The sequence below is a fragment of the Porites lutea genome, chromosome 6, assembly GCF_958299795.1.
Source record: "Porites lutea chromosome 6, jaPorLute2.1, whole genome shotgun sequence".
NCBI lineage: Eukaryota > Metazoa > Cnidaria > Anthozoa > Scleractinia > Poritidae > Porites > Porites lutea.
The window spans coordinates 18,365,468-18,379,894 of record NC_133206.1 but is presented as its reverse complement, the minus strand read 5'-3'; the positions used below and the strand labels follow the sequence as shown (position 1 = coordinate 18,379,894).

The 14,427-nt window shown below is 39.9% G+C and overlaps 4 protein-coding genes across 4 annotated transcripts in view; all 4 read right to left on the bottom strand.

Annotated features, from left to right (window-relative positions):
- Positions 1 to 1,033: 1,033 nt before the first annotated feature.
- LOC140941966 (neuromedin-B receptor-like) lies at positions 1,034 to 2,134 on the bottom strand. The gene has a single exon (XM_073390965.1). It carries the CDS (start codon positions 2,132 to 2,134, stop codon positions 1,034 to 1,036), a length of 1,101 nt encoding a protein of 366 aa, XP_073247066.1.
- A 2,068-nt stretch (positions 2,135 to 4,202) lies between these two features.
- The window catches only part of LOC140940788 (apoptosis inhibitor 5-like), a 31,854-nt gene continuing 21,629 nt past the window's right edge, over positions 4,203 to 14,427 (bottom strand). The window contains exon 14 of the mRNA XM_073389751.1: positions 4,203 to 6,101. Coding sequence (XP_073245852.1) covers positions 5,870 to 6,101 — 232 coding nt within the window. The 3' untranslated portion in view covers positions 4,203 to 5,869. The remainder of the gene's footprint in view (positions 6,102 to 14,427) is intronic.
- Positions 7,675 to 9,984, bottom strand: LOC140940789 (uncharacterized). Its single transcript, XM_073389752.1, has one exon. It carries the CDS (start codon positions 9,444 to 9,446, stop codon positions 7,890 to 7,892), a length of 1,557 nt encoding a protein of 518 aa, XP_073245853.1. The 5' UTR covers positions 9,447 to 9,984; the 3' UTR covers positions 7,675 to 7,889.
- LOC140940546 (uncharacterized) lies at positions 10,860 to 13,478 on the bottom strand. The gene has a single exon (XM_073389533.1). The coding sequence runs from the start codon at positions 13,235 to 13,237 to the stop codon at positions 11,813 to 11,815; it is 1,425 nt and encodes a 474-aa protein (XP_073245634.1). The 5' UTR covers positions 13,238 to 13,478; the 3' UTR covers positions 10,860 to 11,812.

Sequence of the window (14,427 nt, the reverse complement as noted above, 5' to 3'; positions counted from 1 at the left end):
TCGTCTACTTTTCATTATATATATTAACTATTTTCGAATCCCTCGCAATACACTCTCTTTGCCCCCAAATTTTGCAAAAGTTATTATTTCGAATTGTCTTGGGAATATTCAGTCATCCAGGAACATTTCAAAACAATAACTTAAGCACATTTATTACTATTTCCTTTTTTTTTCGTTGAGGGACAGAACTTGTAGAGAGAATAGACAGCAATGTAAACAATTAGGCATTCATTTTTCCGAGATGTATGTTGTCGTTCAATTTTATCATTGGTTTAAACTTTTATTTTCCCTTGTTTTGGGGTATGGTAATGTATGATAATGAGTTTGAAATAAAGGAAAATAAAATTATTGTTTATTTTATGTTATTAGATTCGCCAATTATTGGCAGGGTCACCTCAACAGCATGACGCCAATTACTGCTGGCCTGTAACTGTCCCTCCCTCTATGAGAGATAGACCACCACACCGGGGACTACGTCCCCTGTTCTTTACGAACAGTGTATGGGTTCTATAACGTCCCACATAATTTATATATACAAGGTCTACGGGGCCTACGGTTTATCGTCCTTATCCGAGAAGACTAGAAAGTCTAACCGTTTGCAGATGTCTTTAAAAAAGGCAGCACTTTCTCCTCAGTTATTTAAAGAAACTAAATGTGGGTCCGGCCGGGACTTAATTGAACCAGCGGTCTCCCGCTCGGCAGACCGGCGCTTATCCAACTGAGCTAACCGGGCGGCGGTCAGCCAAATTTAAACCAAGGATAAAATTGAGCCACAACATGTACATTCCTTGCTAACATTAGACTTTAACTTTAAAGTTGTTAAAACCCTAAAGTGCGAACCGGAGTTGATCATTGATACTTACTGGGGCACGGGAGAGTTGATCGAGCCCAGGGGTGACAGCAGATCAAGAATCAAAGCTTAAGACATCTGTCACTGATGTAATCTCTGTTTTTTTAAATACAGTTGGTATCTTTCCTACATCTTCAAAAAGATGGGTACTACTCAGTGGTCCTGAGTATTTTTCATTAAAAGTCACTCTTTCTCAGGTGACCTCGCCGGAAGTACTTCTGGGTTCGAGAATGCTTCGTTTATTGTACTGAATCGAACTAATTCCTGCCCAGATCTTGCCAAATCATTAACAGCATTCTGTTCCTCTGACCTGCGATCGCACGAGCACAGTAAAAATAAGCTGGCTAATCCACCTCTAAACTCCTTGGAGAAGATATAATACAGAAGGGCGTTAAAAAGTGGGTTGAAGTATGTCCAGACATTTCCAGCTCTGAATGCCAGCTCCAGCTTAACACCTGCGCTTGGGGACGAAGGTGGTTTTGCGAACACAAAATAAAGAAAGAAACCATGATAAGGACTCCAAAATATAATGACGCTCAGGATCATGCTTATTAGTAACTTGCGAATTTTTTCTCTTGTTTCCTCGTTGACGGCGCTGACATTAAACGCCGCGTTGCGTTTGAGCGACAAGACCATCCTTGTGTTCACTGTTATAATAATCGTGAGCGGAATTATGTGCAAGACGAGTGCAAGTAGGATAGCAAAGGTCTTTGTGACTGTAACTTTGCAAAATCCAATAGGTATTGAGATAGCTAAGGTGATTATCCATATCAATACTAAAGACGAGAATTTCAGCTTCCTTAAAAGGTCAGCGCTTGAAAACTGTGCGCTTATCGGCGAGCATACGACATACCAACGTTCCACGCTTAACGCCGCCAAGCAAAACATGGAAATAGCGTAGGCCGCAAAGCGTACGCCGATTATAGGTCTGTATAACGTGCAGAATGTCTCTTTTAACGTTACTTCACCAAGTGTGTTCTCCGTCGCATGTCCTGCAATATTGAATGCGGAAAAAAGAAAATCTGCAACAGCTACGTTAAGAAGGAAGAGATGGGGCATACTACGCATTTTCTTGTTGGACATGATTGTCAAGACAATCAAAAGATTGCCGAGGAACGCCGCCGAGAGAGTGGTAAACTCCACGATAGTAAAAATCGGATTGAGACTGTTCCTTAAAGACGAAAGAGACAAGAAACTTTCAGGAGGTGGAGGTGCGAGGCATGGAACATTTCCTGGTACGTTAGAACAGTTGGTTGTTGATGTTAAAGTGAGATTTGATGACATGCTGTAGTGGTTTTTGACTCTTGAGTGTAGAGACTGGTGCTTGTTAATGCGTTCCTCGTGAAGTGATTCAGACGGACTGAAAGATGCGAGAACCAAGTAAATATGTTGTTCAGTCACTTTATCAGAATTATTGACAACGTATTTGGTTCGCTCCTGTTATACGTTGTGCACAGATTTTTCGATTACTTTCCAAAATAAAGTCAGCAGCATGGCTTCTTCTAGAAGTGAAAAAAAGGGCAGCAAAGGATTGACTAAAACATCTCCTAACCAAGTCAGATAACTTTAACACTCAATTAAGGAAAGATCTTAAAAGAAGACGGATGTCCTAATCAGTTTTAGCTGTGGATCATTGCAAGGCCAATAGAAGGGCTGTTTAAATATTAAGAACGGCAAAATCTGCATATAAATAACTAAAAACACTCAATTTTACTGTTTTGAAATGAAAACATGCTTGCTGAAACGAAGGTGACAAGACCTGGCAACCAAACTGGCAAGTAATTGCTTGGTACAGTACCAAGTAAAAACGAAAGCAATTAAACATGTGGCCATACTCGATTTGATTTATTCACTCAGTTTCCTTAATTTTGTACTATTAGCGGTGAGTCCCGTTAAAGAACGTAAAAAATTCTTTGTTTGGCAGAATATTTAACTGTCGTTAACAAATTTATCAAAGCTGTTTCCTCTATATGGAAGGCCAGTGAAGAAAGATCAACAGGCCGGTTTCGGACACAGAATTCTGATTTTTTACTACTTACCGAAGAATATCAGCATTTTTTGGAATGCTATAAAAATTGAAACTATCCTCAAACTCGTTCGCAACAAATTATCGCCCCAAGAAATGTGGACTTTTTTTGGAAGATACTCTATGTCCCACATAGGGACTGGTTCCATGTGGTTATTATTAAAGTGCGCGAGGCGAAACATCGGTAAATGAAATTCAAACAAGAAACAAAGTTTTGAAATTTTAACTGACCTATTTGTTTAATATGCATATTTTCAGCAGATTGGATAAGCCATTAAAAGATTTTCTACAAGTAAAATTTATCTTGTTTTCGTTGTATTTCTGGCTAAGCTAGAAATTTCCAATTACCAATTTCCAGTAACTAATTACTGATTTCCTCAAATATATTGTAAACATCTATTGTTTTCGCTAATTGAAAAAAGTATGTTTTTGCCAATTATAACCACAACAACGGGTTTAAATTGGGTGAAAAATACGAGAACTCTTTTTGTGCGAACACGGATTTCAAAATGTGCCAAGCAACTTAAATATAACGAGAAATTAATTTACCATTCGCTAATTCAACTTAAATTGAAATAGGAAAACGTAGGCCACAGTAAATTAGCGGCAGACGATTTTCACTAGAAATTTAATTTTTTTCTCTCTCTCTCTCTCGTTTTTGGTTAAGGGCCTCTAAAAAGATTTTTTGTCATGCATATGATGGGGAAAAAAGAAAAAAGACCCGTTTTTACAAAGGTTTTGGTAGTTCCTCGAAACCCTCCTGTACTTCTCAGTTTAATGGTGCCTTCAAAGAAGTAGTAGAAGAAGAAAAAACATCATATTGAAGGGTCATGCAACATAAAGAATCAAAGTTATGATTTTGAAGAGATTTGTACGACTAGCTGTTGCTGACTCAAGACTCAAGAGCACACCTAAAGAACTCGCGCTATACGTTCAATGATAGATAAAATATAAGGGGTGTAGCCAAGATCTTTCCAGAGGTACGTACAATTTTCTACATGTATGTTATTCAAGATTTAGTTTACCAATAAATCACGTCGCTTCTCTGGAGACCCATCTTCGGGTGTAAAAAAAGTCTGATGTTTCAGAAAAAATATAGATATTTAAAAGGCACGAACAGGATTAAATGATTTGAGAAAAAATGTACTTTTTAAAAATTTTTTTCTTATTCGCTTTTTGATATTACTGAGCCCCGGTTTTTCGCCCACGGCCCCCTTTTTTTTCCTTTTTTCCCCAATGCAGAGCCTGGTCCCAGGCTAGCATGAATGCAGATTATGTACTTTAATGTAGAGATGGGAGGTAGAAATGTTCAACAAGAGGCCTAAATAAAAATGTAGCCATTTTATTACCACACTGGCCAATCGACGGTTTGTAGAAGGCAACAGGAAATATAAACTGTTGTTACTTAAAAAATGAACGCCAACTTCGTTTTTCAGTGCGTTCGTGTATGCAAGACAAACTTGCTTTCAAAGCAAAATGGGAAATTATCCCTCGCCTTAAAAACAATTAAAAAGACTGAGCACAGAGCTCGCCTCCTCCAGCTGAGAGGCTTTGTCAATTGCCTCAGTCACGCCAACGCTAAAACAATTAACAAAAACTGAAGTTTTCTTCAAAACTAGCAACAGTTACTCTTTCGGCTCGTTACTTTTGTCACAGTATGTTGGTGTGAACGAGATAACAATTCCAACGTCAGTGAGCTAACCTGATGTGAATAATCCTACGCCATATTCACAGCAACAAAACATGTGCAGTTAAAACAAGTTGAGGGTTTACCTCGGTGTAAAAACCTGTGAAGTTTTTCTTTGTTTTCTAGCTATTATTTTCCTTGGTTCTATGGTGTTGACTTCTCGGTGGCTTCTTTGTATTAATTGTTCTACGTCACGCGTGAGTTTCACAGCTTTTTACACCAAGGATGAGCCCAAGTTGAGCCCTTTCACACCTGGATTAAGCCAGGATAAACGTAACGCACACAACCTTTGAAGGAAGGAAAAAAAAAATTTCAATATCATATTTGCAAATTAGTCCCGAATTGTAAGGAGTGTAAGATTCAAGAAAATGAGGATTAATTTTGTGAGACCATATGGCTTACGTAGCTCCAACTTGTACGTTGGTTGTATTACATGTGAAGTCACGAAACGTAAGTGAGCAACTTAGAAACTAAAAAAAATCATTTTTAAACGGAGTCCAACTAAGCAGTTTTTAAGCTTGTTTTAGCTTTGGCGTGAGTAGGTCACTAGTACAACTACCACGGCAGGGGCTCGCAAACAGTTTCTTTACTGGCGGGTAACATAATCATTCCTTTTCACAGTAAAGACATTAATTACCTCTTAAATGACTGGTAATTACTGCAGCACTTTCAAGTTAAAAGACAGATCACTGTAAAGCAATTTCTATAATATTGTATCTGCCATACGGCAGATGGAAGGAGATTTTTTAAGTTTAAGAAGTTTAAAAAGAAAACGTATGATAATTTATAACAGCCTACTCCATAAATAACCCAAATGTTAGGTTTCTGTACACAGTTTTTCACTTGTCTGAGAGTTGACCGTTTCCTATTCGCCACTAAACCCTTTATGTCCCAAGAGTGACTGACCAACATGAATTTTCTCCTAACCACATTGATACATATTCAAGAGAAAAGGCTATAAGAATTAATCAAATGATCACCAATGGGAAAATGCTTTGATCTTTGAACAAATTCTCCCCGTTAATTCCGTGAGAAAATGTATGGAGATCAGTTTGGAGAATCTGGATGTGGATATTGGGGCGTAGAGGGTTAAGATGCGAGAAGGAAACTGAGCCGAGTTAACTTCGCAAAGACTTCTGGGACAGTCACGATGGACAAAAAAAAAACTTGGCCAATAGCTGACCGGCGCGTCCCCAGTAACAATCCTAGACACAATTGCGGGACACATTTTGGCTCCAGTTCCATTCTCGTTTCTAAAGTGGCGTATTAACAAAGTAAAACAATCGCCCGAGAACAAGTGATCGATCTAATATCGTCCTCCTCTCCAGCCTTGTCCACGGCCACGGTTCCGTCCTCGGAAGCCTCCTCGACCTCTGTTTCCCTCGGGCATGCTCTGACCTTTGAGTACGCCGTTTGAGGCGCCTGAGCGTCGTCCTGGCGGCGTGTACACTGAGATGGTGTTTGACTTTGATTTTTTAGCTGATTTGGTTTCAGGCGGAAGGTCAAACTTGATTGGAGTGATGCCAGCTCGCTTTCGTCTGCAAAACAACAACAAAGAGAGATATACAATAAGTTACAGATTAGCTACTTGATGAATTCGAACCACTCTGGTAATAAAGGGAAAAAAACATAAGAGTAGATATCTTGAGCTCACGCCCGGTCAATATTAACACCGACAGTACGTACCGAAGAATAATTAATTTTGGTAATGTGCTTTATTAATTTGAGGAATAGTTTAAAAATAATATAAGAAGGAACAGATCATCAAGGTATAGATCGTTTACACTCACGTGGGCAGCAGCTGTGTATTTTTTGGAAAAAGAAAAAGACATGAGAAACGAGTTCAATTCTTGAGGATTTTTTCGGTACACCAACACCGTTTCATTGTTTTTGTACCCTAATATGGCCGCCGTGACGTCAGGTGAAAACGATCAATATTTGATTTTGATAAGCCTATCCGGTTTTCCATACTAAAACCATACTAAATAAATCGGACGAAAACTGCGAAGGAAGATGACGGCTCCTGTTTTAACACAGTAATCAGCAACAAGTTATTAAGTAGTGTGTGGTGCCACATAGGAACACTTCTAAAGAATTCATATCACTAATGTCAAATAATAACTCGTTAACTCAAAACAACAAGTACAGCTAGCCACTACAACACCAGAAATCTTGCTCAAACCAATACCCAAATCACTACATTTATGTAAGTTGAACAGTTATTTGTAGTATAAGTTGGACCGTTAGCCATTTGGAAGACAGTAACCACGCCTTTTCATTTAATATGAACCCTTTGAACCAAATTATCAAACTTTAAATTCTCATTTGTTGCCCAAAGCATTCGCTATACAAATAGCGGGTAGAAGTTGTTAAAGCACTAGTAACATTCACACTATGTGATCAGGTCCTTCCTTCTCGTTACCACTCTGTTTGATAATGATCGCTATGCTAAGTTGAGTTTACAGATGCAGTGAGACCACATGACAAAAAGTTATCTTGTGGAGTACGCTTTTCATATCTAAAATCGAATTCTTAGTTGGGTGATTGAATGTAAGCTCGAGAAAGCCCAAGTGGGTACAATCAATGAAATTGCACTGTATAAACGCCACATCATTTTTTTAAACTTACTGCATACCTATGTACTTTGATGTTCCGATGTCGAGTCTTCAATTTTTTCGTTTTCTACGCCATCCAAACCTTCGACTTTCTAAAAAGGCGACGCCTGAAATTCATGTCTGGCTGAAATATTCTAAAAATTGTCAGTCTTGGAGGTTTATGTCCGTGAGTCGCAGCCACGCTGGGCTTGGAATACTTGTCCAAAAAATGAACTCCTTATTTGATTACGACATTTGCTTACTTTTTCAAGTGACAAAACGCAAATTGTCGGCCTTGGAGATTTAATATTGTGAGAGGCAGCCACGCCGGTTTTCTTGTGACTTGGAATTCCTGTCCAAAACATTAACTTCTTATTTGATGACTTAAGGGATACTTGAAAAAAAAATGCAAACAAACGGTAATAGTCCCAGTTTTCCTATTATCTCTGGCGTACAATGTTTTTCTTGCGTCGACCCCCTAGTTTGCCACCAGATAAAACGCTCCCATGAGTAATAAGGTAATATGACGCCATTGGCGCCTGATAAATTGCCCCAGAATTCTTCAGGGGTCTTTGGTCACCATATTCGAAGAGTGGGAGCTGGGGACGAGGTTAGTTGTCATGGTATTCTAAAAGTTTATTTACAGTTTTGTATTTCTTTCAAAGCTGCAAATGTAGTGTAGAATCTTCGCCCGCAACGTGCCATTTTTTGTCCACACACAGGAAAAGTAATTTAAAACTGTTCCTTGTCCTCGAACTCTGAAGAGTATGGCGTGTTATTCAGGGAAGAACCGGAACACGAGTCAATGATTCTAGGAATCTCTCGATAAGTTTCGCTGCTGGAAGATTCTGTTATGTTTCGACGGATGTCAGTTAACCGCTCTTCAAGCGGCATCACATCCAGATTAAACTCCAGTCTTTTGGCGATTTCTAACGCTTCCTGAGCAACTTTTTCAGCTTCAGAGAACTTTTCTATGCGGTAGAATAGGTCCACATTTGCAATGAGTCTTTGGATCTTCGATCCTTGAACCTCTGTTTGACGATAGTAATCACTCTGAAGAGTGTCCAAAAGCTTCCCAGCCTCTACCACATTACTTGACCCGATTTTTCTGCTTCGGGACACACTTGTCTCACAATGAAGATTCATTATCGCCATTTTTGAAACAGCAACGTGCTGTTTTCTCACATACACGTCCTCTTGATGATCCAAACGACAGCACAAGTCGATGCAACGCTGCATAAGCTCCTTGGCTTCCCCAATGGCTGCATGTTTACTTGGGCCTGTCAGAATAGAAGCTACGTCTCGTTTGCAAGTGCCTTCCTCGTAGAGCAAGATTCCAACAGGCAAACAGGGTGGGAAGCCATATGCAAGTGTCTCTGCGGCATGCAGCCACTGCTGTCTTTTCTGGCCAAAACGTTTTCGCCTTCGATAAAGTCCAGCTCTGTAGCAGTTTGAGAGCATTTCAAGCAAGCGCCGAATGGATCCACTAGTCTGAGGAAATCTCTTCTCTGCATCGTTTATTAAATCTTCAGATTCATCCAGCTTTTTCTGGTAGCACAACGCCACGCTTTTCTCAAGGTCGATTATAATTTGGTCCGTCAAACTGATGCCTGCTTGGTCCAAAAGTTGTTGGGCGCGAACATCAAACTCACACCAGCGGCCATTGTCACGCGGAGGGTATAAATAAGTGCACAAACGGTGAAACGAATGAAGCCCTTGTTGAAAACTGGCGCTATTACTGTCGAGCGGAAGTTCAATGGAAGCAGGCGAGAGTCCCAAATCAACATCTGAACTCGGAGTGGAAAGTCTCGAATCGGGTTGTTGGTTTTTAAACCGCTTCCTTCCCTTTCGTCGACTTTCACCTCCATGACAGCCCTTCCTCTTCCCTCGTCCGCATCCAAAAGAATGTTCATGTTTTACGACAGGATAAAAACTTGTCATCTTGGTTATCTGTGCGCCAATTGCTGATCTTCGCGCGCTCGAATTTTGGGAGAGATCGGTGTTTTGCGACTTTGCAACGCCGTTTTGTCCTGGGGTAAAACCGGCGGACATAAAATTACTTCTTAGTCCATTGTTCGAAATGGAGTAGATTCCAGTGGTACTGGAAGCAGAAGTACGAACTGTGACTTCGTTATTGTCGCCCACCACAATAGTTCCAGAATTGTTGTACACATTAACGAAAACTTGGTTTGGATGCTCCGTGCCGCTTGAGCGAAGAACTCTAGGCTTCGATCTCACTTTTACTGGCAAGCTTGCCGTAGAAGTTTTCCCTTGGTAAGACGGAGTCATATTTGACAATGATTAGTTCAATATGTACACAACTAGCTTGGAGGAAGATCCTTTTCAAACAAACACAAAGTTTGCATTTCCGCGCTGATCGACTTGGACGGACTCGCACGAAGGGTCGCACAACACGAATTCTGTATTCTATCACCAGTCTTGTCTTGATTTAGCCTTCGTTAAATCTTCTTTTCAACGTCTTTTAATGGCCAGAAATCGACAACGACGTCGAATTTTTCCACACAAACCAAATGAGGATCACATGATCAAAACAAACACATGACGGCAAGAACACAATTACGTAACATCTGGCTACTTCTACGCTTGGACTACGTCAGAGGGCTGACGAGCACAACTGGAAGTAGGTTTTCGCCAGTTTTGTGGATCTTGCTTCCCCAGACGTCTTCGCTCAGAAATCAAGAGACTTAGAGACCTCAAAGCGACAGCGAAATAGATTGAAATATGTGTTTACATGGAAAACCTGATTTAAAATCGAAAGATAATGCGTGAGAGAAAGGGAAATTTCCCGAACTATTTACAGTAATCTAAATGAACTTTGTTCCTTCACTTCATACAGTACCAATCAGAAAGTAGTAGTTCTTACAAACTAAATAAAGCGAGTCGTTTGACACCCTTTTTTCGCTGCAGTCTATCATAAAATTTCTGATCATTTATATCTCGCAAAATTGACCATTCTCTATTTTCCAATTGCCCATAATACACTCTGTTTGCCCCCAAATTCTGCGTAAACCATTGTTTTTAAATGCTCCTGGGAGTATTGCATTTTCCCAAGAGCATTTTAAGACAATAAGTTATGCAAAATTTGGGGGGCAAACAGAGTGTATTATGGGCAATTGGAAAATAGTCAATAAGAAAAATGCTTAACAAATATAAAATGCCCCGAGGGGCATTATTATTCCTGCTATACTTGTCTCGGCATGTCCGGAGCTAAGCTGTCACGCTAGAATGTTATGTATATGTTATGTTATGTTCCCCACCTAATAGTCTAAGGTTGCATTCAAAGAGAAACTCGGGATTTATCTTTTGGATTTTAATTTAAATAACCCAAACCAGGATCAACGAACTCAGTGCAAAAAATATGTAAGTTAACGTTATAATTTGTGAACTGAAAGCGCAGCCGTTACTTATTCAGTTACGCAACGGTGACATCACAAAGAACGCTCCTCATGGAACGTTGCGTGACGAGGCAAGAAAGGCTGCGTGGGAGACTTTTGAATAAGAGACTAAAGAAAAGCTGTTGCCCATAATTCAGGCCGATTAACGCTAACCCGGGGTAAGACTGATTTTCATCCAGGTTCCTGTTTCTTTCGTTCAAAAACTATTTTTCTGTTTATTTTGACTCATCATCTTAGGGCGTCGAAACATAAAACTGTAGGCAAAAAGAATCAATGGGAAGCGCTCAGATTTAACGCGTATCATGGGTTACTATAATCATGCTTGTTGAAACCGGGGTCTGGTGATTAGACCAAGAATAAATGAATATAACAATTTAAACCAAATCTCCTAATTGACACCTCTATTAGCTATTTCCCGTGGTGGAGTGTTAGACTGAAATTACCTTAGAATCTTGGGTAAAGGCACATAAACTGAGGCTCATAAACTTCGAATCCTATTTACATCTTAAACTTTTACTGTACTTAACTACCATTCATATTTACACATTGAAAAACTGAATGAAGATTTTACGCTTAAATGAGCTCCGAACTAAAACTTGGCTGGGAAACAAAAAACAAAGGAAATTGATATAGTTAAGTAATTACAGGTAAATAAAAGGCGCATTTTACAGTAAAACTGTAATTAAATCTTAAGATGTAAACAATAACAATCGAAAGTCTGTCAAAGTGATCATGACCCACGAATCATTTCCTTTTTCATTTTACTATTGAGAATAATAGTAATAAGTTATAAACTCAAAGCGATGTGCTGACTGATCAAACATTGGAGCAGGAATATACATAAAAATATAAGGTACATAGTATTGACGACCTAGAACAATATCTCCTTGCTGTCAAAATCGTACCTGCACTCGTTCTGCTAATTTACCAATCAGCAAACGAACACTGCGCAGAAAATGAAGAGAAAAAACGACAATAATTCGATCGCTTCTTATTTGGTCAAGGATAACAATCCTGACAAGCTACAGTGTTCTACAGTAGTATGTATATATCTGCGTAAATATTGTGCTTTGTGTAGACATGTACAATCAAAGGTTATGTTTAAATTAAGGCCAATCACCGGCAGTGATCCATTATAAATAATGCAAATACAAAATACGTTGTTATTAATCGGTTAGTTCAGTTTTTTTGTCAATGGAAAACCTTAAGTTAATTTAGTTCAAATAGCTGCCTTAAAATTCAAGAAAAGATCACCAAGTCAGCAAGATTTTTTGGTAAAAATACTTCGCTGATAGGCGACAAGTCTTCCTCGTACTCTGATGAATATGGCGAGCTATTCTGGGAAGAATCGGAGGAAGAGTCAATAATTCCAGGGATTTCACGGAAGGTTACGTTACTGGGTGATTGTATAATCTTTTGATGGATTTCGGCTAGCCGTTCCTCCAGCGGGTTGACATCTAGATTAAAATGCAACCTTTTGGCAATATCTAGGGCTTTGAGACCAATTTTCTCTGCTTTAGCTAAATGACCGAGACGGTAGCACAAATCAACATTGGCAATCAGCCGTTGAATTCGTCCTCCTTGCATCTCAGTCTGGCAGTAGTAGTCGGACTCGAGAGTTTCAAGAAGTGTTTTGGCTTCTTTGATGTTCTTCGTGCTGATGCTTTCGCTTCGGGAAACTTTTGTCTCACACTGAAGCCCCATGATAGCCATTCTTGAAATTGCGATGTGCTGCTTTCTGACGTACACTTCTTGTTGTCGATCCAAACGACAGCATAACTCGACACACCGTTCCATGACCTCCTTGGCTTGAGCAATGGCCTGCTCTTTTTTCCACCCCTTAACTGTAGCGGCAAAGTCTCGCTTGTAGCCTCCCTCCTCATAGAGCACTATTGCAATAGCCAAACAAGGAGGAAAGCCTCGCGATTTTTCTTTTGCTGTTTCTACAAACATTTTGGCTTGCTCAAGAAATTGCTTGCGACGGCTAACTTGACACATGTAGCAGTTCATCAAGACGTCGAGCAAACGTCGAATTGATCCGCTCATCTGCGGAATGTTTTTCATCGAATCATTGATCAGATTCTCGGATTCTGTTAACTTTCCTTGTAAACTTAACGCTAAGCTTTTCTCCAGGTAAATAATGGTTTGACAAGCCAGGTTATCCGGGTTCTTTTCTAACAGATTCTGAGCTGTAAGATCGAAATGATCCCACTGTCCGTCGTCTCTCAATGGGTGGAGATGGGTGATACAGTTATGAAATAAATCGAGCGCTTGCTCCAAGTTGGAGCTGTCACTCTGACAGGCAAGGAGTTTCATTTCTCCGACGAACACATTGGAGCGTGAGCTGGAACTACTCGACCGAAGGCGTCGCTGTCCCAATTTCTTCTTTGGCTGTCGTACATCGTCGCTAACGACATGTACGTTTATGCTCGATACAGCATAAGAAGAATCTGAATCTGTTTGAAGTACAGTAGCTCCGCTTGAAGGTGCCGACGGGACGTTTGCTACGTTATGGTCACCAATTTGCACTGCTCTAACGTCGCCAAAAACGTTTAACTTTAGCACATACTGTGTTGAGCCACAAACAGCACAAGACCGATAAACACCCACCGCTGCTGTCGTTGGCAAGCAGTCGTTCAATTCAAAGGACGAATTTTGTGTCATTGGTTTGTAGATCCATCCAAGAAGCCTCGATTTAAGAGCGACCGATTTACACCAAAACAAGACGTAACACCTTTAGAAGAAGACGGACTAGGGAGACGTCATCTGAACAGCTTTCCAGAAAAATGACGCGGAAACAGGATGATTTATCTCCAGATTTCCCTAATTTTTTTTTCTAAGAGCTGCTTCGACGCAATTTTGCCCGCTGTTTCTAATACGTCTACGCCGACAGACAAACCATTTTCGACAGTCAGAGCGAGCGTGTTGTTTAAAGTTCATCTGAAAAGCGACGAAATTTGCATTTCAAAACAAATATGACGTTAGCCCATCAAATGAAGATATCACATGACAAGAAAGGCGGCAGTTCAAAGGTCCATTCCGGAATACATTCGCATGAAAAAAAAACCTTGAAGTTTACCTCCTTGAACGGGAAAGAAGACGTTTGATCAAAGGGCGTAAATTCTCAAAAGAATTTAGGGAAAGGATTTGATCTCCTACTGAGAATGAACCTTGTGTGAGGGACGGTCAGGAACGATAAAGCGTCATTCACACAAGTTTTCTTTGATAAGATCAAAGGGGAAAAAAAAATAGCATTTTGTGTTCTATGGCCAAGAGGAAAAAAATTTTCCCGTCAACGCTACCAGCGAAAATTTGTCAAGGAAAACAGTTGACTGTATACATGAGGCTTTAAAGCAAAGTTTCATGAGGACACACAATACATGGGTTCAAATTAGAGAAAATTCTTACAAACTTTCCTGTCTAAAGCTAAGCTAGTGATTCGGTTCAAATGTTACTTTTCAAATTGCTACGCATAAACTAGCACTTCTTATTGGAACCGATTAACACCAAAGCAAACCATAAACATTAATAATCAAACTTGTCACGAGAATCAGTTTCGTCCCTCAAGTCACGTCACTTTGTTCTCCTTGGGCCTTGCACTATAATTACGCATCAAATTACCAAAACAAAGCCTTTTTCCCGCACATGTCAGGGAAAGTTCACAGGAAGTTCAATTCACGTATTGTCACGTGATTCTGTGTTTACATTTTGGAAGGTTTCATATCCTATGAACAAGCGATCGAAACTGTGTCGCACGCAAGCGACACATATTCGTTCTACTTTATAGTGCGCTATTTTACACCGACTAAGTCGAGCTAAGTCTTCACGGAGAACTAAATAAGCGGTGAGACTGC